The sequence below is a fragment of the Chlamydotis macqueenii genome, chromosome 12 (genome assembly GCF_036417535.1).
Source record: "Chlamydotis macqueenii isolate bChlMac1 chromosome 12, bChlMac1.mat, whole genome shotgun sequence".
Lineage (NCBI taxonomy): Eukaryota > Metazoa > Chordata > Aves > Otidiformes > Otididae > Chlamydotis > Chlamydotis macqueenii.
Genome location: NC_141567.1, coordinates 18804155 through 18827039, shown reverse-complemented (window position 1 = coordinate 18827039; position 22885 = coordinate 18804155). Strand labels below are relative to the sequence as shown.

Sequence of the window (22885 nt, the reverse complement as noted above, 5' to 3'; positions counted from 1 at the left end):
GTCGGAGACTGTGCTGGGAGCCGAACCGAGGAGTTCCTGGCAGCTGGCCGTGAGTCTTGCACAACTGAGCGTGCTGCCTGCTTCACTGCATCACTTTTATGGTCCCATAGTCTTGGTCCTAAACAATGTGTCTGAGTGAGGTTAGACTCTTTGTTTGCTGTTTAAAATTGCTTGCTTTCCAGGAGACCACAAAATGCTTTGTGGTTTAGGGAATCTGAATTCACCTCTTATTGTGTGTAAAGGTAAGGAGAAGGCTGTGGTTTTAGTGTCTCTTAATGAGATCATGTCACCATTAATAGGGCAAGCATGTGCAAGCAAGGAGATGAGAATTCATCTGAAAAAAATCTGTTTGTAGAATAGACTTCCCCAAAGTGCGTTGTTGCAGATTCATCCATAAAGCTTTGTAATAGGTAAGTCAAAGTTTTCCAGTTCCAAGGAGAGCTGAAGGGAGCAGTGAACATAATGGTGAATCACACCGACTGGCTTTTTTTTTTTCTGACTAGCAACAGACACCTGAATAGGCATATGGATGTATTTGTTGGAGCAGGAAAATCTGTTTCTACCGTGTGTCATAAGCCGCTACTCGCTATGGATTCTTTGCATGCAGTGGCTAATCAGACAACACTGAGTGAAGCTAGAAAGCACTGGTTTGTAAAAGTGAACAAATGGGGCTCTGATGTAACCCCGTTCCAAACAAATGGGAATTTCTCCCTCTTGCAACTTCCTTGCCCAAAATGCTAACTCTAAAAATTTGTTAAATTACAGAACTCTGCATCATTCAGCATTCCTCAAGATGTGTGTCTTGGTTTGGAGAGCTACTCACCCTTTTCTTCAATGCAAAAGCACATTTGACAGTTTGAAATACACCATTATTGTGCAGCCATGCTATGTAATTGTCTTGATTGTTTTGTGAGTTGTCCTCTCTCAATGAAATGAGTAGCTCTGAGAGCACCGCCTGCCTTCTTGCAGGTTCATGTCTTGTGGCTGGTCGTAAACTTGCAATGAATTTTTTTCCAGATACTGAGACATTTGTGTGGTCTTTCGCTCTCTCATGGGTTTTCTCTGTCTAATAGTATGCAAGGCATGCTCCAGGGTGTGCCTTTCCTTGCATCAGGACGCTCACAGGCATGTTCTTTATATCTTAATGGTTTGTTACATTCACAAAAGTTGCAGAAATGTCAATTTCCTGTTAGTTCTGTGTGGTCAGAACTAGTCAATCAGTTTGAGTTGTTGAATGGGATGAGAGACACAGATAAGAATGACATATAAGTCCCTTTTCTTGAAGAAACAAGGCTAAAGCAGTAGCCTGCACCTATAGAGCACTGCCTGTCAGAGCTCTAGCACCTGAGGGAGAACTCTGAATCTGTGTGTGTGTGTGTGTGTGTGTATATATAATTGCTATACTGTTAACATTGTAGGAATATCTGTTACACTGGGCTATCTATGACTGCGGTAATGTCTGTTAGTCACAGTAAAAGAAGAAAGTGATGAGCCAACTAAAACATTTGAAAACAAGGAGAGGGGGAAATACTTTTTACATGGCTCAACATTTGGGAAAATAGTGGGTTTTTTCCTCAGGTGTTCATTTTGGTGTTTTTTTTTTTAATTTCTGAGTTTTTTAATAATAAAACAGGAGCATCAGTGGAAGATGAAGTGAGAATTGCAGCAAAAAGGTCAAAGCAGTAGAGAAAACAAGGATAATGCTTTTTATCTTCATGCAGTTTTTTGGAAAATATACACAAGAATAGTTCCGTTTCATAGAGGGAAGCTTTGTAACTTACTTTCTTGAGTGTGTGTTGTATTCTTTCCAAGGTATGGAAAATCTGTACAAGTTTACATAATCTTCTTGGCTTCAGTTGTGAACCTATCTAATTTTGTATAAGTCATAGCCTTGCCAATTTGTAATCTGTTGCTGAGAATTGCGTAAATGCAGGATGCTCCTCACAACGACAGCAGCTTAGTGAGCAATCTAGATGTCCCAGTTAGCTCATTTATATGAGAGCAGAAACAAATGGGAAACAGAAGCAGATAGAAGTCTTACAGACATAAAAAAACCCCTATTCCTTCCCATTTTTTATTTCTTGACTCATAATGCACTGAAGTGATGTTACGTAGTATTTTGGATTTGAATATTATGGCCTTTAAGGACACCTCAGCACTGATTTCTTCCTGTCTCTTTGCTGGTTTGGGGAATGGCTGGATAAAGATCAAACAGCATCTTTTTCATTGAAAAAAAAAAAAAAAAAGTGTCTTCCTGCAGACCTAGGTGCAGCTGCCAGTGCCACATGTCATAACATACTGATATGCATGATTGAGGGAACATTTCTCTCTTTTGTGTACAGGACGTATATAGGGATCATGGGTATAAAGGGATGAAATATGTTTGGGGCCATGATCCTGCAAAGTATTTTGAATGCCTTCTATTCCAGAGCTTGGCCATTATCTGCTTCTCGAGATTATTCCTTTCATTGATGTTGATTTCATTTTTTGCCCGAAATGTCAAGGAAGTGCCCGTGTGATCTGTCACAGACAAAGCTCATGGCAAATAGTGTTTCTCTTTATAAAAGGTGCAAAGACCTAACACCTAGTGATAGTTGTCTGTGCCATGAAGGAAAATCATGCAGGTCTGGTGTCTCTGCAGTAGAATTTGTGAAAGAATAATCAGGAAAGTAAAACTCTAAAGCTCTGGTAAGTTGTTTTAATTTGCTTAGGATACATTTGTATTGATACTAACATGGAGATCCATGTGAGTTTCCAGTTTAAAAACAGAGCATTTCTTTGCAGGTCCACCAATAGTTGGCATGTTTCTCTTGACAAGAATCCTAGTTGGAGAAATAGGCTGGGAAAAATGCTTCAAAATCTTTCCTGGATTATGGTTTTCTGTAGCCAGCAAGGAGAAGCCTGCCAGACTTTCCTCTCAGTCTAGATTGCTGTACTACTTCCTTATTTGTTTATTGTACACATGTGAACTATAAAATACACTAAAGAGATGATGTAATTTGTGCAGGCTGTCCAGAAAAAAAAAATGTATCTAGAAGATTAACTAGGCAAGAAAGCAGCTAAAAGGGAAACGGTAAGATAGAATTGTGCACATGGGCTAAGGGCCAGGAAGGAGGGTACAGACAGCATGAAGGTGATCTACAGAAGAATTAATCCTCCTCCTCTAAATGCTACCGTGTAGTTGTGCTTTGTCCTCTTCCTGTGGCCTCCACTTGGGTTCCTGCAGCCACCATGTTCCTCTGCCACAGAGGAAGGTGACTGGCAAAGTCCAGGTAGCAGCAAATTCTTCGTCACCTCTCATCTGGGTTTAAAGTACAACATGCAGGAGCTTTTCCCATAAAAATCAACTTAAAAAATCTCAGTTGTTTTCACTATGCTGTCAGAATCTGGGTTAAATTTCTCTATGCTAGGACTTTATTATCAATTACCTTAACCAGAAAATCATGAGACTTAAAAAAAAAAAACAACCAAAGACAAACCCACCATTTTTTTGCTACTTTTCAGCAGTTAGCAAACACGTAGCAAACGTGTGTGTGCTTTTATTACATTCGCATGCAGCCACGTCTGAGAGCAAGGTATTCCTGGAGATTAACAGCTGAGTGGGAAGGATTGTGCATACAAGAGGCAGCCCAAGGGACCCAAACTGGTTGTTAATCTATGGGAGGTGCTCTGCACTGAGTCTTACTGTTGTAAATCGAAATAAAAAGCACATGGGCCTATATGTCTCTGCCTGTGGATGAGAAGCACAGATTATTGCCAATTTGAGCAATTAAGTTATTGACTCCTCCCTCTGCTTCCCCATCAATGTGTGCTGCTAGCATTGGGAACACTCCAGCTAGCAGAAAAACTGATAGGAAGGGTTTGCTTTGGATCTGTTATTTTTGTGAATCACTTGCTGTTAACAGTTTGGATTTAATTAAGGAAAATCAATAAAATCCAAGTTTAAATTGTAGGCTGTATAGGGGTTTGTGTCATTTTCACTAAGTTGTTTTGAAGAAGGTCATTTTACCAAACCACACAAGTGCATATATAGCTTTGGCCGTACACAGATACACAGCTAAGGCCTGCCTGTTTGACTGAGCCTTAGGCAAACAAACAGACCCATTAGAGCAAAGTCTCAGTGCTGTAGAATCAAGCTTTATAGAGTCATTGCACAACGAGAGGTTCTCTTGCGTCAAAGCTGCTGGGTCTTTAGCTGCTGTCCCAGTGAGGATTGCAATGCTGTGTTTCAGTTTCTGGAGAGACTTATGTTTAAAGGCACTGAGCAGTTCTTCTTCATCTGAGTAGGACAACTGCATACTGTATTAAAGATGGGGGGGATTTCAGAATCCCTGTTTAAACTACAGTAAAACCAGAAAGCTCTGAAATCTGTTTTCCCAGTTCTTGTTTTGCCTTTGAAGCAGTAATGAAGAAATCACTCTCTCTACTGCAGCATGAACAGCAAAACTATGTGTGTCACTTTGTTTCAGTTATAGACATGGGGATTTCTCTTGGTTTCTACCTTATTTTCCTGTTTGCGAACTTAGGAGAACACCAGCTGTCTTTATAAGAAATGCTTTTACTCACACCTGTTGTTTAAATTTGACAGGCACCAAGTTGAGTAGGAACTTGTTAGCTTTCATTACACCACCTGGAAAAAATGCCGTCATCCATTAAGTAGAGCACAGCTTCCCCTACAGCATCAGTACACCTTGACCTTGATTCTCTTCTGATGCATGCATCAATATCTTGCTTACCTTTGCACTACAAGATTGTTATAGGAGATGAAGGGATGAGAAGAATCCAGGCTGAGTGGCAGACATTGAGTATGCAGGTAGTAAAGCTATTCTACTGAGTAATGTTAATTGCACTGAAGTATGACTGTAAGTTAAGTGTGTGTATGCATACCTGACATACACTGCTATACAGAAAGTATATGTAGTACCTAAAACATGGAAATTATTTTGGTTTAGTTCAAGGTGAAAGAAATAAATTATAGTATTTCCAACTCAAGCAGTTGATGGGTCATTGCAAGTGGCAGGAGGGACAAACTGTCCCACAGTTAGTGCTTACTGCAGAAGACGGTCATCCCAGGCAGTCATCTTCCCTCAGTAGTGAAGTTTTTCAAATTTTCTTAGTTGTTTCCCATAGCTCTGCATGCAAAGTTACAAAATAAATACCTAGTTTAGTTTTTGACATGATCCTATTGCAGCACAGGTCTGTGTAAATGCAATTAACTTGATTTACTCTTATTTTACATGTATGAAAAGGGGATAGAGTAAAATATCTTCTTACTGATCTGTGTAGTGTATAGTAATTGTGCACGCACTTACACATTTTTAGAGAGGCTCTTTTGAAACATGCCTCAACTTGGGAACAATAATGCGAAGCAAAGGAATGGAGTTTGTAGTATGCCTGGACTCGCTCCCATAAGAATGCACAAGCCCAGTGCCAAATGCCTCCACCCAAATATCCGAGATGTTACTAACTTGATAAGAGGCCTTTTCCTGTTTTTTACTAGCCTGTGCAGTTTCTCAAGCTATCTGTGCTCAGTTCTCACGAAGAGCATTTTTAGTGGCACAGAACACGTCTGCAGAGTGAAATGAAGGTGTAATTGCAGCGCAGGTAGGTGAAACCACGCTAGAGTGGATAGCAGTGAATGTGTGGGAAATGGGCTGGCAACCAGCATGGATGTATAGCTGGATGTGTAGTCAGAGTGAACTGCAGAGAAGCATTTGCTTATGACAATAGTTATCAGTAAAAACACATGCTGGAGCTTCAAACAGTGTTGAATCGCTAGACGAACAGATACTGAGAGGGATCTAGAGTCTTCTATCTAGAAGAACAGATAAAGACAGTAAATGCAAATCAGGACTGTATTCTTCACACAGGGGTATGCCTAAAGATTCACATACAAAATCTGGAAACACAGTTTTCCTCCTGCTCCTGTATCTGTCAAAGCAAATGTGCCTGTTGTTTTTCGTCCTGACTTGAAGACACCTGCTGTGGAGGTGGCACTCAGCCCTGGCACCTCAGGATGACTGAATGCAGTTGCCTGGTCTGCTTCTCTCCTGAGTCAGTCAGCGTCAGGCAGTCAGAGTTCTCACTGCCACATTTCTTGAGGCATAGTTGTCTGGGACTTGTTCGTTTCGTTGAGCTTTATATTTTGGGGAGAAAGGGTGGAAAGAGAGGTAGTTGTCACCCAGTTGTGAGGAGCTCTTCCTAGAGCAAGCCAGAAAGCTTACATAAGTGCCTGCACTTTATAGTTCTATCTTTTGGCATATGAGCTTCAGAATGATACCTTATGGTTAATATGTTTAATCTTTTACGTGTTTTACACCTTCTGTGATTTGTTACTTTGTTTTGAAGCAACATACTTCAGTCTGAAAAGATGTATATGGAAAAGTCAGACACTGATGCTGTCTGGTACCTACATTGTGTGACTAGTGGTTACGCAAGCCATCATTTTCCATGGTATATTGTACCTCTACCCACTGACTGGGGAGAAAAGCTGGATGAAGTAAAAAGACTATACACAGCAACTGAATTCTAATGATAAATGTGAAGTCGTTCTCAGGGATAAAATTGTTCAGTCCTCTCTGTGCTCAGTTTTCTACCAGAAGAGATTGTTGCCTGGAGAATAACTTCAGGAAAAACAGGAAATAATTCTCATTTCTTTTTTTTCCTTTCTTTTTTTTTTTCCAGGGGGCGTGGTGGTTTTCTTTTTTACACTGATGTATTTCACAAATGTTCCTTCATTACTTACTTTCAGCTGGTGGCAACTATTTTTCCTCTGAGTCCCAAGAGGTTTAAAGCAGGCCCTGAATTAAAAGTATGAGGAAATCACCACTGAGAAACTGGAGTTTCAAAACAAATGTTTTTGCAAAGAAGAAAAAGAAATGTGTGCGTCCTTTGGCTGGTCTGTAACCACAGCATGGTCTTTTCAGCATTCCTTTCCCTGATACGCGAAATATTTTCCCAAACTCCCATTCTGTTGTTTCTAGGAACTGTGTTGGACTGCAGGCAACTTGTAAAACCAAGGCAGTGCTATAAAACGCTTTCATATTCTATTTTATTGAAAGTAAACAATCCCCAGGTGGCACATCCTGACTGCACAGGAAAATGGAGTAAATTAAGGAAAGTTATGTTCCTATTACGGTGTGTAATGGGGAAAAAAAAAAATAAAGTCACCAACCTGTGGTGCCGCACAAGTCTCTAGGTATGAGCTGCTGCCTGGAGGGCAGGACCAGCCCTATTGGGCTCCTAGCTGAGCTTGAGGACCACCACTGCTGCCCTGTCTGTTAACTTGTGATGGGGACAGGGACATGGCATGACTGTGCTCCTGGTGTACCAACAGAATCAGTGTTCCTGTGTAGTGTAGAGAAAGTACATCATGTTTAACTAAACTCCTCAAGAAGTTAAAATTAACAAATATCTGAATCATGGTTCAAGCAGAGCTGGTGATAAACATGTTTATCTCAATGTCTAAAGACTCTCTGTTTTTAATGCTACTTTTTCTCCTGGTCCAGACATCTTACATGTTTAAAGATTTGTTCCTGATCAATGTTTCTCAGCTAAGTTGTTGGAGAATTCACTCGCGTGTGACCTTAGTCTAGAGAAAATAGAACAACTCAGGGAAGATTTTAATCTTAAAAAAAGCTGTGAGTATGCACCTAGTTATGTACCTTTTGGGGAAGGGATGCCTGGTTTTTGGCTGGGTCTAACAGTCCTAGCATACAACATTACTGGTGCACATTGGTAGAATTAGCACTGTTATGGAAATTATACATACACTGTAATCACGCAGCTGTTACCTTATTTGATAAGCAAATAACAGTACTCTGAGAACTGCTATACTGACCAAGACCAAACAAAAACTGTATGTGGGTGAAGAATCTCTAATAACAACTCAGTTCAGTAAAACCATGACAAGGAAGAGAGATCCCACTGCAGCGGAACCTCCCCTTTTGTTAACAACTGGTTAAACCAATAAGGTTTCTTACTGCCATCTACTGTACCAGTGCTTAGAGCCAGAGGGGAACAAAAATTCCGTCTCTTGGCTCTCAGATAAAATAAATCCTCTCTGAAAAGACAGAAGGCAGAGCTTGATTTCTCTCCACATCTAACATTCCCTTTATTTGTCTTATTTCCAAATTCATAAAGAATTTGGGTTATTTAAAATCTTTCCTATACTGATATTAGAAACATCAGGTGTGATCAAGGGAGTTATTATACCTCTACTCTGCATTTTCTATCAACATCAGATTTGCCTGTATCTATGTATACAAACATAGGTAATATTTTTTATATTTTTGATCGCTGCTTTCCTATTTTTCTTCATTTTATCTACCATAAATATAAATTATGATCCTTTTTTACAATTTTAGCTTTTGTCTGTTAATTATTTTATATTAGATTCAACATTTTTAGATTCAGAAGTCTTTACAAAAGTTACAATCTTTAATTATTGCAATCCAGGTAGAATAATTGGAATCAATTGGATTAACGGAACATTTCATTGTTTCACAACGAATCCAAACAAAGAAAACAAGGGAGATTCCTTACACTGTCACTTCCTAAATTTTTAAAAGCCCCTTCCTACAAACTCAGCCTGCAAGCTTCAGTTTGGGTCTGTGGCAGTTATAAATGGTATTTAACAGGATGAAAGAGCAGAGCTGGGTTCCTGATTTCAGAACTGAGCAGCCCTTTATCAGGGCAATATGAATAGGCATCACTTGTTTCCTATCATTCAAGCTTAAGATGTTGCTTGTTAAAAATATTACCCATCTTTTCAATTTCAGTGGAAATGGTAAATTTAGGGGCATGTCACTGTAGGATTTTCCCGCACTGGTGAGCTAGAAAAGCAAATGAGATCATCGTAGCAAAAATACTGAGGTCGAAGTCCAGACCTACAAGCAGGAGCAGCCATAATAACATCTGTTAAACATTGCTGAGACATCAGGATCCACAAAAGCACCTGCAGGAATGGAGGAAGACTGAGAGAAGTGATGAAGTTGTTTTTGAAATGCCTGTAGACTTATTTTTTTTAGAGAGTCATGTTTTCGGAAACGCTGATGAAGCCTCACGCTTTGTAAATGCCTGATGTTTCCACATACTGCTGAGCATCATCAGCAGGGAGAGCCTATTGCACCTTTTGATGGTGGGCTCCACCACTTCAGAACAGTATGAAAGCTACTGCCCACCTTGTCGTTGTTCCTCAGCTCACACACGAACGCAGCTACAAGAGCAAGATGACTAGAAAGATACATACGCACTTTGTTTTAAGGTCTCGTGCTGTCGAGCTTTTGGTGTTTGTGTTACTCAAAGGCTATAAAGCCTTAAAGGATTCTTGATGGTGAGACTCTAAAGCTGGCCCATGTTGAGGTGAGTGAGCACAGCCCTGCTTTGCTGAGAGACTGTGTCACGCCATCCTTTATCATCTGAATAAGGCATATCTCTTCACACAGGCTTTTCAAATCTGGTAAGTACAACTCGGTAAGGAGGCAGAGCAGAGGAAAAGTCAGCTGGTTTACTGCTAAACCTTGTGGAGTTTTTCTACCATGCTAGAAGATTCTCCAGATGGACTTTGCTGGCTGTGTTACATATGGAAGATGGATTACAGCTGAGAGTCTGTGCCTATACTCTAAGTGACTGATAGATGAGGATAGAAGAAAAACATTGAGGGTTTTTTTTTGTTAAATTAGAATTGGATTAGCCTGGTGCTTGCTGTTCTCATTTTCTATTACTATCAGTGGGAGTAGAAAATTCTCAAAACCTTGTGAGCCTGACAGGTCAACTCAAAGGTAACAAAACCAGCAGCTTAGAGGATGACACAACAGATAACAGCAGGCTGTACTGTGCTACTGGATTTAACACAAAGCTCTTCATTAAGGCAATCAGAGAAAAATGGCAAGATCCGTTTCTGGCTTAGGCCCATTCAAGTGCGATGCCAAGGAGCATTCCTACTGAGCAGGTTAATGTAAGAATGCAGAAAATCCTGCTGCAAAATCCTTCCAGAGACAGTTTAAAATGGTGAAAACGAGTTATGAGAAAGTACATACAGCATCTTGTACCAGTTGGGTACAAGTTGTACTGTGGTAAGTAATGCAGTTTCATTGAGAAAATACAAATGAGAAATAAATGCCTGCAGTGAAAACTGTGCATGTGGTCTGCATTTGACTTCACGCATGAAAGCTATTTGGCCTGACTTCCTGCCAAATCCTGCAGTTTTTGAAATCATCGGACATGAAGGAGATTGAACTCCCAAGGTTAGCATCTCAGAATTTTCTCCTAGCAGAGCATATGCAGAGTTGTAAAAGGGCAGACTCCTTGCTTTTGCTTACAAGTATGGCTCTTTTTTTTTTTTCATTTTTAAGCTGTTGTATTCTCTGTCAACATCTATAACATTTATGGAGTGGCCTTTATTAAAAGTTGTTAGGTGTTGTTGAAGAACCCTTCAACATGTATACATTGGATTTTAAGTAATTGTCTAAATACCCCAGAAAATCTCCAAGAAAGAAATGGCAAACCCCTGCACAATCCATCAAACTGGACACTGCGGGTTTTCTGCACAAGGAGCTTTCTTCATTGCTAAGTAATGATACATCCTGGTCAATCTATTTGCGATTTGCAGGGGTCAAGGTCCTTAGAACAGTCCAGTCTAAGGCATTCCTGTGACAGGACTGACTTTGAAGGGTTGAAAAAAAAAAGGCTACTATGAAGATTTCTCAACTGTTTGGATGCCATTGCATTCTCCATAGCAGAGCCAAGGGCTCTGCTGCTTTTGGTGTTGCCTCTAGAATTTTCTACTCATTTTGAACCATGACGTGCTGAGTTCATATAAACTAGTCTCTCTCTGCCCTCCCCTCTTGCCCTCGAACTATTGGACTAGGTAGTCTGAAATCCGAAAGAGCAACAAGAGTGCTGAGAAAAGACTGAACTGAGCTGTTAATGAGGGCTTTTTTAAACCTTCTTTGGACCTAACATGGTCTGCTCTAATATCATTGCAATTAGTAATTTAACAGCAATAGGAAATTCATAGGAAGGGGATGACTGAGTATCTTCATACTAACGAAGCTATTTTGATGCTCCAGTTAGACATGTGGACTAGCAATTCCGCTGACAGCACTGAGTGGCTCTGGATTTGCCTTTGCAATAGGCACACACAATATCTTTGTCATAAAAGTCTGATCTGAGGATCCCAAATCTGCAGACTCATCCGCTTGGCAAAGCTCCCAAGAATCCTGGTTATTGGACATATCCTTGGATGGGACTCGGCTCTAGCTGACATGCTGCCTGCCTGTCAATCTGAATTTGCTGATGCACTGAAAATCCTTTCCTTCTGCCTTCTTGGGTAAAATTGTCACTATTTGATCACTCTTCAGTCTCTTTAGCTTGCTGCTCAGTCAACATCCAAGGCATTAAAGAGAGCTATTAAAAGTTTACTGGAAATTTATTACGCGGGAGGTTTTGAGATAGTTTAAAAGCATCAGCTGGAGAGCATTGTCATGTCTCTGTGGTCTCTAAGAAAAATTGCAGGGCTGTAGGCTAAACTTGACTCTGAAACCTGTGTTGGAAAATTCAACGTTTCTAAGTAATTCCTCACTAATCTGGATCAAATATCTCACCTTGCAGTTAAAAGGTTTCATCTTGGTGTGAGCCCAGCTTGCCCTACTTTACTTTAAGCACTTTACTATGCTTTAAACTCTTTCTTTTGAAGGGTCAAGGATTGGGGAGGGATTCGCCCGGTGTCGCCAAACGCTGCCTGTAGCTGTGTCTGGGCACAGGGGTGGCTTTGGGCGCTCCCGGAACCAAACCGGCTCTGAACGGCCCCCGCCATCCAGCGCGCAGCAGCCCCGGGGAGGCGGCCCCGGTGCCGGAGCGGAGGCTGCCGCCGCCCCGGAGGCCCGCTCCGTTAGTTCCGCGGGTCCCGGCCGCGGTTCTGCTCGCTCCGAGCGGCCGCGCCTCCCTCGCACCGTACCGTGAGGCGAGCGGCCCTCGCTCGATGCGCTCGGAGCTCGGCCGCGCGAGCGCTCGGCAGCGGCTGGCGCTGCCTGGCGGGCGGCCGGGAAGGCGGAGGCGCGGCGCTGCGCGGCCATGTACGGGCTGGCGCGGGCCCTGCGGCGGGCGGCGGCCCCCGGGCGGCTGTCGGCGCCCCGGCGAGGGGGCGGCGGTGCCGGGGCGCGGCCCTGGGGCTGGGGGCTGGCGCTGGGGCTGGCGCTGGGGGTGAAGGTGCCGACGCCGGCGGGCTGCGAGGCCGACGGCGGGCGGGAGGCGGAGGAGGCGAATTCGCTGCCGCTGCCCCCCCGGGGCTTCGGCGCGGCCGTGGAGAGGAGCCGGGAGCTGCTGCGGCGGATCAAGGTGCCGAGCGAGCGGGGCCGAGGGGGAGCCGGGCTCTCGCCCCCTGCCTGGGGCGATATTTATTATTTATTATTAAATAAATTATTTTAACTAAGCTACTGCTGTTGTTAGATGTATTTTTCCCAGTTACTGAATTGAAATGTCTGCTTTTCCAGCGCGGTTTGTACCTGTTCAGCCCAACTAGTACTTAACAAAATTGCAACTGTAATGTGACAACCATATGTGGACGTATGCAGGGTTGCCTTTGCATTTTTAGGGTTTGGGAGGACGTGTTTTTTAACTGTAAAGATCCTTCTTAGTGTCTTCTGTCCGTTTTTTTTTGGCAGGATGAAGCAGGAATCCCAGGTATACTAGTTGGAGTGTCTGTAGACGGAAAGGAAGTCTGGTCAGAAGGTTGGTATATGCGAGTAGTAGCCGTGCATGCTGTTGGGAAGCAAGGAACGTTTGAAAAATTAACAATTGGGACACACCGATCAGGCTGGGATTTCGTGCACTTGATGTCCCGTCTCCGGACAGTGGCCAGAAACAGGGAGTATGGAGTGATACTTCCATTGGTAAACTTCAGTGATTTCCAGGAATTGATAATTTATTAACGTCCTGAATGTGCTAGTATATCGCAACAGTTACACTTAAGAACCTTTCTTCCATTAATTTTTCAGATCAGTCTTTGAATCCTTATACTGTAGGCATACAGTTGTACAGTGGTCTGGTAGAATTGCGTATGGGAGGTAAAGAACTGTTCTCCCTGCAGGAATTTACCTTGTAGTCAAAGTAATAACTGCTCACATTTGGCGATCTGTCTCCCATTTGTGGGCTAAGCTGTAGATTTTTACTGGGCAGGTACTGAGATTTAACAGGTGTCATCCTTCCAGAAGTTGCAAGTGATTTTTCTGGTTACACAGTTTAGTTTTAAATAGAATCTGTCAGGATTGCTCATATCATGTAGACATTTGATGTTTATTTAAAAAAAAAACCCACCAAATTGTGGGTCTGTTTTCAGAAACATTTTCATAATGTGTTTTGGGTTTTTTGGACAACTGAAATAATATCTGTAAATGGCAACATAGTTCAGTAATGTGTTACAGAATTTGTCAAAAAAGGTCTTTGTAAGTAAGATTGTTACTAACTTTCTTTTGACAGTGTATTGTTGCATTAGCTTGTATATATGTATGAAGCTGATTATAGGTTTTAATTTCTGTTTCATCATGACAGAAGTGAATTGGAGAGCCTCTGGTACCTTTTGTAATGGTGGTGTAATAAGAAAAATGTGCTAGAAACTTAATCACAAAGTTTCTCAAATCAGATAGCTTTTTCTGGTCTCAAATTACCTAGCAATGAAAGCAGCTTTTGTAAGCCTTCTGCAGAATCCCTTACTTGACCTACAGGAAAGTGCCTGAGGGCACTAGTGCCAGGGTGGTGGTTTATCACCAGGACTGCCAGATCCAGTAGCGAGACAGCTACGTGTGGGAGCATAAGCCGTGGCGGAGCTTTCTGTACCCTGCTGCGTATGGATGTAGAGAACAACACTGCCTTGAGCGAGGGAGCTGGGAGGTGGGTAACATTGTTCTAGCAGACTTCTGGCTCATTTTATGGTCCTCTTCCCTTCTTCATGGGGGGAAAAATAGGAACAGGTGTAAGTTGCATGTATTCTGTGATCACAGTACTAAACCTGCTTTCTTGCTAAACTAGTGGGAGTGATTTGAGGTTTGGAAGGTATTTTCACTGAGGGGTACGGCATCTGCCTTCACAAGTACCACTCAAGCACTTGAGTAGCAACTTCACGTAAAAGAAAGGGTCCTGGGCAACTGAGATGTCATCTGTTTTATTTTTTGTATTTTGGCAAGGGTTTTTTTTCTAACTAGTTTGTTATTAGACTACAGTTTTGTATAGACAGGCATGCATTGCTTGCAGGACTTCTAAAAAGTGCAAATATGTCATTACTGCATTTCATTGCTTTTTTTGCTGCATCATCACTTGCAGTTTCTTCAATCCTAGCTCAAACTGAAGACTAGTATGGGAGCTTGGTGATGCCTTATTAATTCCAGTTCTCGCTACCAGGCTTGTGGGTTGGTTACATAGGAAAGCACTGGTATGGAGACTATTCAGCTGCTTTTAATTGAAGTCATGCTGAGTGATGTTGAAACCTAGCACATAACACCGCTGTTTTGTGAAGCTTTACAACTTAGTAATTGCTATGAGTTTGTGAGTCATTTCCTTTCTCAGTTTCTGTATTGGTAAAATAAGAACCTTTACTGTTTCAGCCATTAATTGAGAACAATAAAAGGAATATTTATGACTGTTGGTCAGTTATTGTCTCTTTAGTTTTTCTATGTTGACTATTTGACCTCAGCAGTGTAAATTTTGGCTTAATCTTGTACACCAGTGTGATGAAAGTGTTGGTTAAAACCAACTTTATCTAATTTATCATCAGGTTTGTTTGTAGTCTTAATCAGTAACTTGGGATGCCATTGGCCAATACAATGGGCTTTGATTAACTGTTCCTACTCCATTAAAATGTTACGAACAGAAATGAGCCAGGAGCAGGCAGAGTCTAATGCTTAATGTCCCAGTTTAGCTAGAGGAAAAACATTTTAAGGAGCCAGTAAATCTAATTCATTGCAAATAATTAATTCAACGTGTCTCTGTGCAAAGTATTTACCACAGTGTTTTTATTTTCTTAAAGGTTTGGGTTATGCTGATGTAGAGAATCGTGTAGCGTGTAAGCCGGAGACGATCATGCGAATTGCTAGTATTAGCAAGTGTCTTACGATGATGGCTGTTGCTAAATTGTGGGAAGAGGGGAAACTGGATTTAGATGCTCCAGTGCAGAAGTATGTCCCTGAATTTCCAGAAAAAGCCTTTGAGGGTGAAAAGGTATGTAATTGTTTATTGGTAACACTTTTTTTTTTTATTGTTGTTGCTGTCATTGCACAGCTGTATGTGTACAGGTGCCTGTATCTGGACCTGTTCTGTAAAACACCAGAAATCATTTAGACAAGTACTGATGTTTGCTGCTCGAAAAAGCGACAGTGGAAATGTGGATCTTCAATTTTATATCAAGTGTGTAGTGTGTGCATAGATGTGTATATATTCTAACTGTGTTTGATACATGATATTTTAAAGGTCTTATCTTTGTCTGTTCCTCCTCATGTTGAATTTTACTTTTCTGGTGATTTAGTGTGCATCATGTCTTTAAGAAGAGCTCACATTTAATTATTGTCCTTCGTACCTAGGTCACTATTACTACAAGACTGTTAGTTTCACACTTGAGTGGGATTCGTCACTATGAAAAAGATATTACAAAAGTAAAGGAAGAAAAGGAAAAGGCAAACAGAGCACTTAAACTAACAAAGCCCTATCAGGATAAAGAGCTAAAAGAAAAAGAAGGCAAAGGGACTGAAAAGGCCGATTCTGTCAAACAGAAAGAACATGAAGGTGAAGTAAAAAGCCGAAATTCAAAACCTGGAAGGAGAGACAAGGAATTTGAGCAAGAGGAGTATTATTTGAAGGAAAAATTTGAAAGTGTGATTGAATCACTGAAGATATTTAAAAATGATCCTTTATTCTTTAAACCCGGTGAGTTTCTATTCATTTAGACCAAAATGTGCTCTTCTGGTGAAATTTTTGTTTCAATTTGTTTTACGTGCAGTAAGGATAGTACACTCCAGTAAAGAGTGGTTGTGAGGACTTTCTAGTTTGAGCTGCGCTTTTTTCCCCATTTTTTGTTTGGTTTTTTTTTTTGTGTGTATGTGTTTTGTTTGGTTTTTTTCCTTCTTGGGCCCCATTAAAAACTCAATGGAGAAGTATTTTGGATGTTCTGCACACACCATCTGGTCATGTAATTGTCTTAAAACTGATGTAACTTTTGAAGACTGAACTGATCAGAATTTTATCAGTTCCATTTTAGATAAGTCTTGTATAGATGCCTTTACCAATCTAACTGACATTAAAAAATTATGCTTATATCAATATTTCCTAATGGTGTGTCTGCACCATAATCCAGGTTCAAAATGTGATGTAGCCAAGACTTAAAAGGTAATACAAAGAGTCTCAGATAATGCAGGGGAGAAGGTGGGACCTCAGGCAGAAATAAGACTTTCCTTACAGGAGCTTTAAGTAATGCAGTAAATGCTATGAAGCATACCAATTTACCAATTATAGACTAAAGCAGTTTATAATTTTGGTAACAAATTTGTATCTACAAAGTATTTTGTAAGCGGATGCCAACTTGCTATGTTTGTACTCTGGGCCTTCTAAATGAAGCAAAAGCAAAAATAATTGCTAAACTGGAGCTAAAAGACTCTGCTGAAAGACCATAGAATCCCAGAATTGTTGAGGATATTTATTGTTGGAATTATTGAAGTTAATTCTAGAGAGGACTTTGAGGAACTTCAGGTGTAAGTTCTACATGAGTTAGGTTAACAGGCAAACGATGCACATTGCTGATGAGCAGTAAATAATGGGCATTTAAGGGGAGAGGGGAGGAAGGGGGAGAAGTTAACCACTTACCATCTTGGAGAGTTCTAGGAACGGTTTCAAGTAAGAGATCTGTCTCGACTGTAGGCAGTTCAGCACTTGCTTGATATGTAGATGTTTAATAAAAGGTGTTAGTGCAAAAATTAAATTTTTAAAAATGAAACATTGCTTTGTAAATAAATTATATTGTCTTAAATAATATATGTGTTAGTGTTCATATAATCTTTCAGGATATTCTGGATCTAGAAAAGTAGAACTAGAAACACTATGATAAAAGTCATTAAGACCTTTGAAAACCTTGAACTGCCCTTGTCTTTCCATCTCTAGGGTATAGACACACAAACAAGTCACAGTAGGTGAGCATCTTTTAAGAAGTAAGGTTCTGGTTTGCTTCAGCTTTCCAAATCCAGACATCCTTCTTAGAACTGATATGGTAAATCTTGTGGAAGGGATGTTAAATGTCAGTCTTCACATCTTAGCGTGAAACCTGGCTGTACATGCAGACGCCTCGAAATTGTTTAGTGCTGTTCTCAGAGCTGCCTGCACTTAACAAACATCTATGTTTGCTGCAGTAGAGAAATTCCTAGGGCCCAGTATCGTAAACTTGTTATTCACATCATATTAAAATGGGAGTGAAGAGTGAGCCTTTTAATTGATTATTCATTACTATATATAGTTGTATTTGCACATGTGATGACTTAAATTTTATTCTTCAGATCCTATTTAAGCATCATGCAGCTAACTTTTTTTTCTCCTTTCTCATTGTGTTTCTTCAAGGTAGTCAGTTCTTGTATTCAACGTATGGCTTTACTCTCCTAAGCGCTGTTGTGGAGAGAGTTTCAGGACAAAAATTTGCAGATTATATGCTAAAAATGTTTCATGATTTGGATATGCTATCAACTGTACTAGATGACAATGAAGCAATGATATATAACAGAGCAAGGTAAACAAGGATTAAACTTTTTTTTTTTCCCACAACAATTGTTTCTCTATTAAGCCAACTGAATTAAGAATGTGTAATTTTTTTTTTTCAGGCTTTTAAATGAAGTGGCTTATGTTATTTCATAATTAGTCATGTAACTGTCAGCATGATGGTATTGGTTCTATAATTAGCGTGTAAAATTACAGAACAGGAAATAAGTATTTTCCGTTATAAGAGTATATATGAGTGGGGAAGTGGCAGGGGTGACTTTGAAGTTTGCATTTACCTTGGGTACAAATAAGCAGTAAGTGTAAACAGAGTAAAATAAAGGAGTGACTGAGAGATTATATTAGAATGTACAGTTACCTTGGTTTGCTTAATATACGGACTTTAAGAGTTCCATGGAATTGTAATAATCTCACAGTAACATGAAGTTTTCATAAATTAAATTGTAGTATCAATTTTAACCAGAATTCAAATTCTGTTTAACAAGAACACGCTTTACCAATTGATTTTTATTAACTTAAAGTAAAAAAAAAAAAACCGCACAAAAAACCAACAAAACCAAAAAACCCCAGAGAAATTGATGTAACTGGATAATCCATTCCAGTACAGTGGGTAAGGGTAGAGTTCTTAGTGTTTCTCTCCAGTCTTATGTTATTGAACTACCTCTCTGGACTCTGAAATTGATTTATTGACTCATCTGTTAAATTTTGGTGCAGGACAAAAATTCTAAGTGAATCACAAGAGCAGGTTATGGAAAAAATCTAACGAGAATGAGAGTCAAACTTTTTTAAAGTTTGGCTTCTAAAATGCTCTCAAAGAATGAAAATGGTAATGAGCATGTTGAATCCAAGGTTTATAGCATTTACATGTAAGTGTGTATTTAAAGTGTGTGTGTATGTATGCACACACACACACACAAAGCAGTTTGTAATGTGTTAGGGATAGCTTTACTGCTATATTCTAAGATGCTTTATGCTGGTATTTATTTTGCTTGCAAATTTTCAGAGGCTCTTCTGGCTGTAGATCTGGAGGCTAGTGATGTTCTCATAAATTATCAAGCTTGTACAGTCAAGTTCTTTTAAATGTCTGTGTGTATATTAATCCTTTTATAAACTGAAATATGGTAAGAATGAAGGAATTGAGACAGATGTTTCAGGGCTTTTTATATGGGCTACTTATCGTTCAGCAAAACTGAGATGCTAATGTGATGGTTTTGCTTCCATAAATAGCTAGCTTCTAACCTAAGAAGTCCCCCTAATCTTTGTTTTCCTATCTGAATTTTGTTTTGATTTTTCTGCAAGAAAAATATTTAAGAAAAATGTATTTTAAAAAAATTCTAAATTTTCATGAGAACAAGCTATTACATGCTCAGTTTGCTCTTTTTAAGGTAGGGCAGCTTAAAACAGTTGTGCATAGTATCTGAGAATGACAAGTTGAATTTTCTTGAATTCTAGGTGTTATGTTTACAACAAAAAGGGCCGGCTGGTAAACGCACCGTACGTGGACAACTCTTACAAGTGGGCTGGTGGTGGCTTTCTGTCGTCAGTAGGAGACCTTCTGAAATTTGGAAATGCCTTGTTATACAGTTATCAAGCCGGACAATTTAAAAACACTAATGGCAAACTTCTTCCCGGATACCTCAAACCAGACACAGTCGCAATGATGTGGACCCCCGTGCCAAAAACCGAAGTATCGTGGGACAGGGATGGTAAATACGCAATGGCTTGGGCTGTAGTAGAGAAAAAACAACAGTATGGCTGTTGCAGACAGCAGAGGCCCTATGCATCTCATACAGGTGGTGCAGTGGGGGCAAGCAGTGTCCTCCTCATTCTTCCTGAAGAGCTGGACTCTGAAGCTGTAGGTACTGGGCTCGTAGCACCACCTAGAGGAGTAATTGTGAGTATTCTCTGCAATATGCAATCGGTGTCACTCAACAGCACTGCCTTAAAGATTGCAAGGGAATTTGATAAAGAAAAATGGGCGCAATATATAGATTAAAAAAAGATTAGTGTGACTGAACTCACTGTACTGAAACATGAAAAACAAATGCAGAAGGGTGTAATTGGACTCTGAGGTTACTAAAAATATGTAAAGAAAATGTAAAAAATTCACTTAATTAACGGTGCTAACCTTATGTGTAACTGGATTTCATCTCTCAGGGAAGTTCCTAACTTACAGCAAAGGAGAATGTAACAGTCAAATTTGAATTCCTGTAGTATGTGTGTAAATTACCGTTACATTACCAGGGTTTTTTTCTCAGTCAAGCCCTTACCCAGGATTAAAAATACTAGCATTGGTTTCTTGCACTGAGAAGTACAACAACGAATTATCTACTTTAAATGTTAAACTTTTGAAAAATGTCACATCTTGATTTGTGCACACCAAGACGTAATTAATTATTCTCACAGTTGCAGTCTGCCAAAACTGTTCAGTATTACTTTTAAAGAAAAACAGTTTTACTGTTGACTTGTAGATTTTCACATAGTGCTTTTCTTACTTGCTTAAAAAGCAAAAAAAAAAAAACAAAAAAAAACCCAACCCAACAAAACCCAAATCTTGAAACTACCTCCAGAATGCAGGTTTATACCATAAGTATGTTTTTGTCAGAGCTGTGGATTAAGAATTAGAAAACAATGAAGCTAGAGTAATATAAGTAAAAACCTTTTTGTTATTTGGATGTCGCCTCTTCCATTTTTATTGGATGCAGAGTGTATTATTTCCACAGTTAAATATGCCCTAATAGCACATGGTGAGCTGTCAAACTGTCTCTTTTTTTTTAAATTATACGTAGATCAACTTTGATAGCTAGAAATGGCACTGTATTCTGCAATGTAGATATGCCTTTAAATATAGGAATTAGGAGCTCAAATAACTAAAAAAAAATTAAAAGCTCATTCTTGGAGCTAGTAGCAGAAGTCTCACAGATTTTGTGAGTTCTTTTTGAAAACCATCCTTTTTTTCTATTTGGATGCCTGCCTCAAGGACTTACTTTTGCACAAGGTTGAGCAGTAAATTGGGATAGAGTTCCAAAGAAGCATTATCTAATCTTCAGTTTTACTATAGGAATACAGTAATGTCTGAATGTGTTTATTCTATCTATTCCATAACGGTATGGAAGATCTCAATGATCTCCAAGATTTATCGCCCCCCCACTTCCCCTGCAGTCACATCAGACAGTATTTCCAGGCTGAGACAAAACAAAATATCCTTCAGAAGAAGTTTGAATACTTACATCCCTACACTGTTTAGCAGCTCTGCTTCTGTGAATGTGAGGAAGATGTCTTGGGTAACGGCTAGCAGAAGACAGCCTTACCTGTCTCTTTCCCAAGTTAGTGCGTTTAGTATTAACTTCATACTTGTTCCCTGGCCTGTGAGGAAATAACGTGCTGTCAGCGCTGTTCCCAGTTTGCCTATGATAACATTTATTACCTATGACTGACAAACCAGGAAATGTAATATTTTGAGGTGTCAGTGTTTTACCTACATTTTAAATTGAGGCTAGTAGGACTGGTTTAGTACTCTTCATAATTATAGTCATTCTTGTGCCTTAAAACAGTAAAAGCTTACACCTAAACTATTTGCTTGGGTTTTCTGGACCACTCACCAAAACTTCTCTTTTTTTTATTCATTAATATGAATTATCTTTATCTCAAGATTATCAAATCAGTAGAGACAATAGAGAGAACCTTTCTGAACAAACTTTTATTTGGTCAGGCAGTAAATTAAAAGTGTACTCTTCTACTGAAGTCTTTGATACTGTTTGACAGTTCCAGTACAGAAGTACTGGAGGTGAGTGTCTTCTACAATAGAAACTCTTAATTTTTTTTTTTCCCAGTCTTGAGCACCTACTAGCTGGGAAAACATCCAGCAGCAGAACTCATTGCCCGTTTTACACAGGAACAAGAGTAAGTAGTTCTGTGTTGTTTTCGTGTTGAAGAATACACGAATAGACATAGATCAAATACAGTGTCGTAAATACAGAAAAATCTGAAAAGCAATGCTGTTATTTTTAGGGTTTATAACATTTCTCTTGTATGATGCATCTGTTTTGCAAATGGTATTTATTGTTCTTGAAAACCATTTTGCATACTTGAGAGACAACAGATTTCCCTCGCTGACCATTGTGTTTGGGTTTAGACAAAGATTCAGAACGTAGAAGGCGTAGGTTTACCATTCTGCTTGGCTGCGTATGACCAGACACTAATCAATGTAAATATTTGAAGTATGTATGAAAGCAAATAATGGTAAGACATGTCTAAGACACTTCTAACACCAAGATACTACTGACAGTGTCTCACTCCCCTCATAGAGTATATTTAGCCACCAACTTCTTATATGCATACTATGTTCTTTATACTGTTATCTCCCATTAACTTCAGGCTTAAAAAAAAACCTCTGTTGCCACGTGTACAGGATTGGAGATGCTATGATGTCTAAATTTAATCTTTCAGTATGCGGAACAAAGTGAGTCACTGACTTTCCCTAATATTTACTTAATCATGAGTCTTAAGTGCTTATCTTTTGGGGTGGAGGAAGAGAAGGCAGAGATAAGGGAGATAAGGATCTGGCTTCAGCACATATATTCGGGTCACAAGTGAATGAATATTGCTACTTTAATCTTTGTTCTGAAACCAGTTGTTTAATGGACTGGCATTGTGTGGGGAACTGATCAATTAAGAGCAGCTTTCATGATAAAACTGCTCTTAAATTAACCTTTATTGTGAAAACACAGTATGGCACTGAGATAAAACTGTACTTTTCTTAAAAGGCATGTATATTAAATTGGTGCATCTATTTACGTATCAAACACTTTTTGCATCTGGTAATTATAACTGTTCACTCTTTGAATTAACTGAAATAAAACTTATTTTGCAAAGACAATGAATTGGAATAGCAGGTTTGGGATTTTTTTATTGACTAGAAATTTACAAGTTTTAAAAGTAATAAAAAGAATACAGGTTAAATAGAAATTCCCAACAATAATTAGCTCACTAAGACACCTGATACTTGAAAAGAGAAGTTGTTGACAGATAACTTGAGATATTTAGTAAAATAAGATACATGTAAGACTTTGAATGTTTTCTCATGGTTTAAAAAAAAAACCCTACTTTTTATCAGCCATTTAGAAAGGGATGGCTTTTT

The 22885-nt window shown here is 39.6% G+C and overlaps 1 protein-coding gene across 1 annotated transcript; it reads left to right on the top strand.

The window, feature by feature from the left end:
- Positions 1-12075: 12075 nt before the first annotated feature.
- LACTB (lactamase beta) lies at positions 12076-22624 on the top strand. The gene is made up of 6 exons (XM_086756873.1): positions 12076-12339; positions 12666-12732; positions 15023-15213; positions 15573-15915; positions 17593-17758; positions 19198-22624. The coding sequence occupies exons 1-6, from the start codon at positions 12076-12078 to the stop codon at positions 19739-19741; spliced, it is 1575 nt and encodes a 524-aa protein (XP_086612999.1). The 3' UTR covers positions 19742-22624.
- The last annotated feature ends 261 nt before the right edge of the window (positions 22625-22885 follow it).

Excerpts from the sequence above, each read along its gene's own strand:
- LACTB (XM_086756873.1), top strand. The coding sequence starts at position 12,076 with ATGTACGGGCTGGCGCGGGCCCTGCGGCGGGCGGCGGCCCCCGGGCGG. Across the intron at positions 12,340-12,665 it reads AGCTGCTGCGGCGGATCAAG|GATGAAGCAGGAATCCCAGG; the intron begins GTGCCGAGCGAG and ends TTTTTTTGGCAG. Across the intron at positions 15,214-15,572 it reads AAGCCTTTGAGGGTGAAAAG|GTCACTATTACTACAAGACT; the intron begins GTATGTAATTGT and ends CTTCGTACCTAG.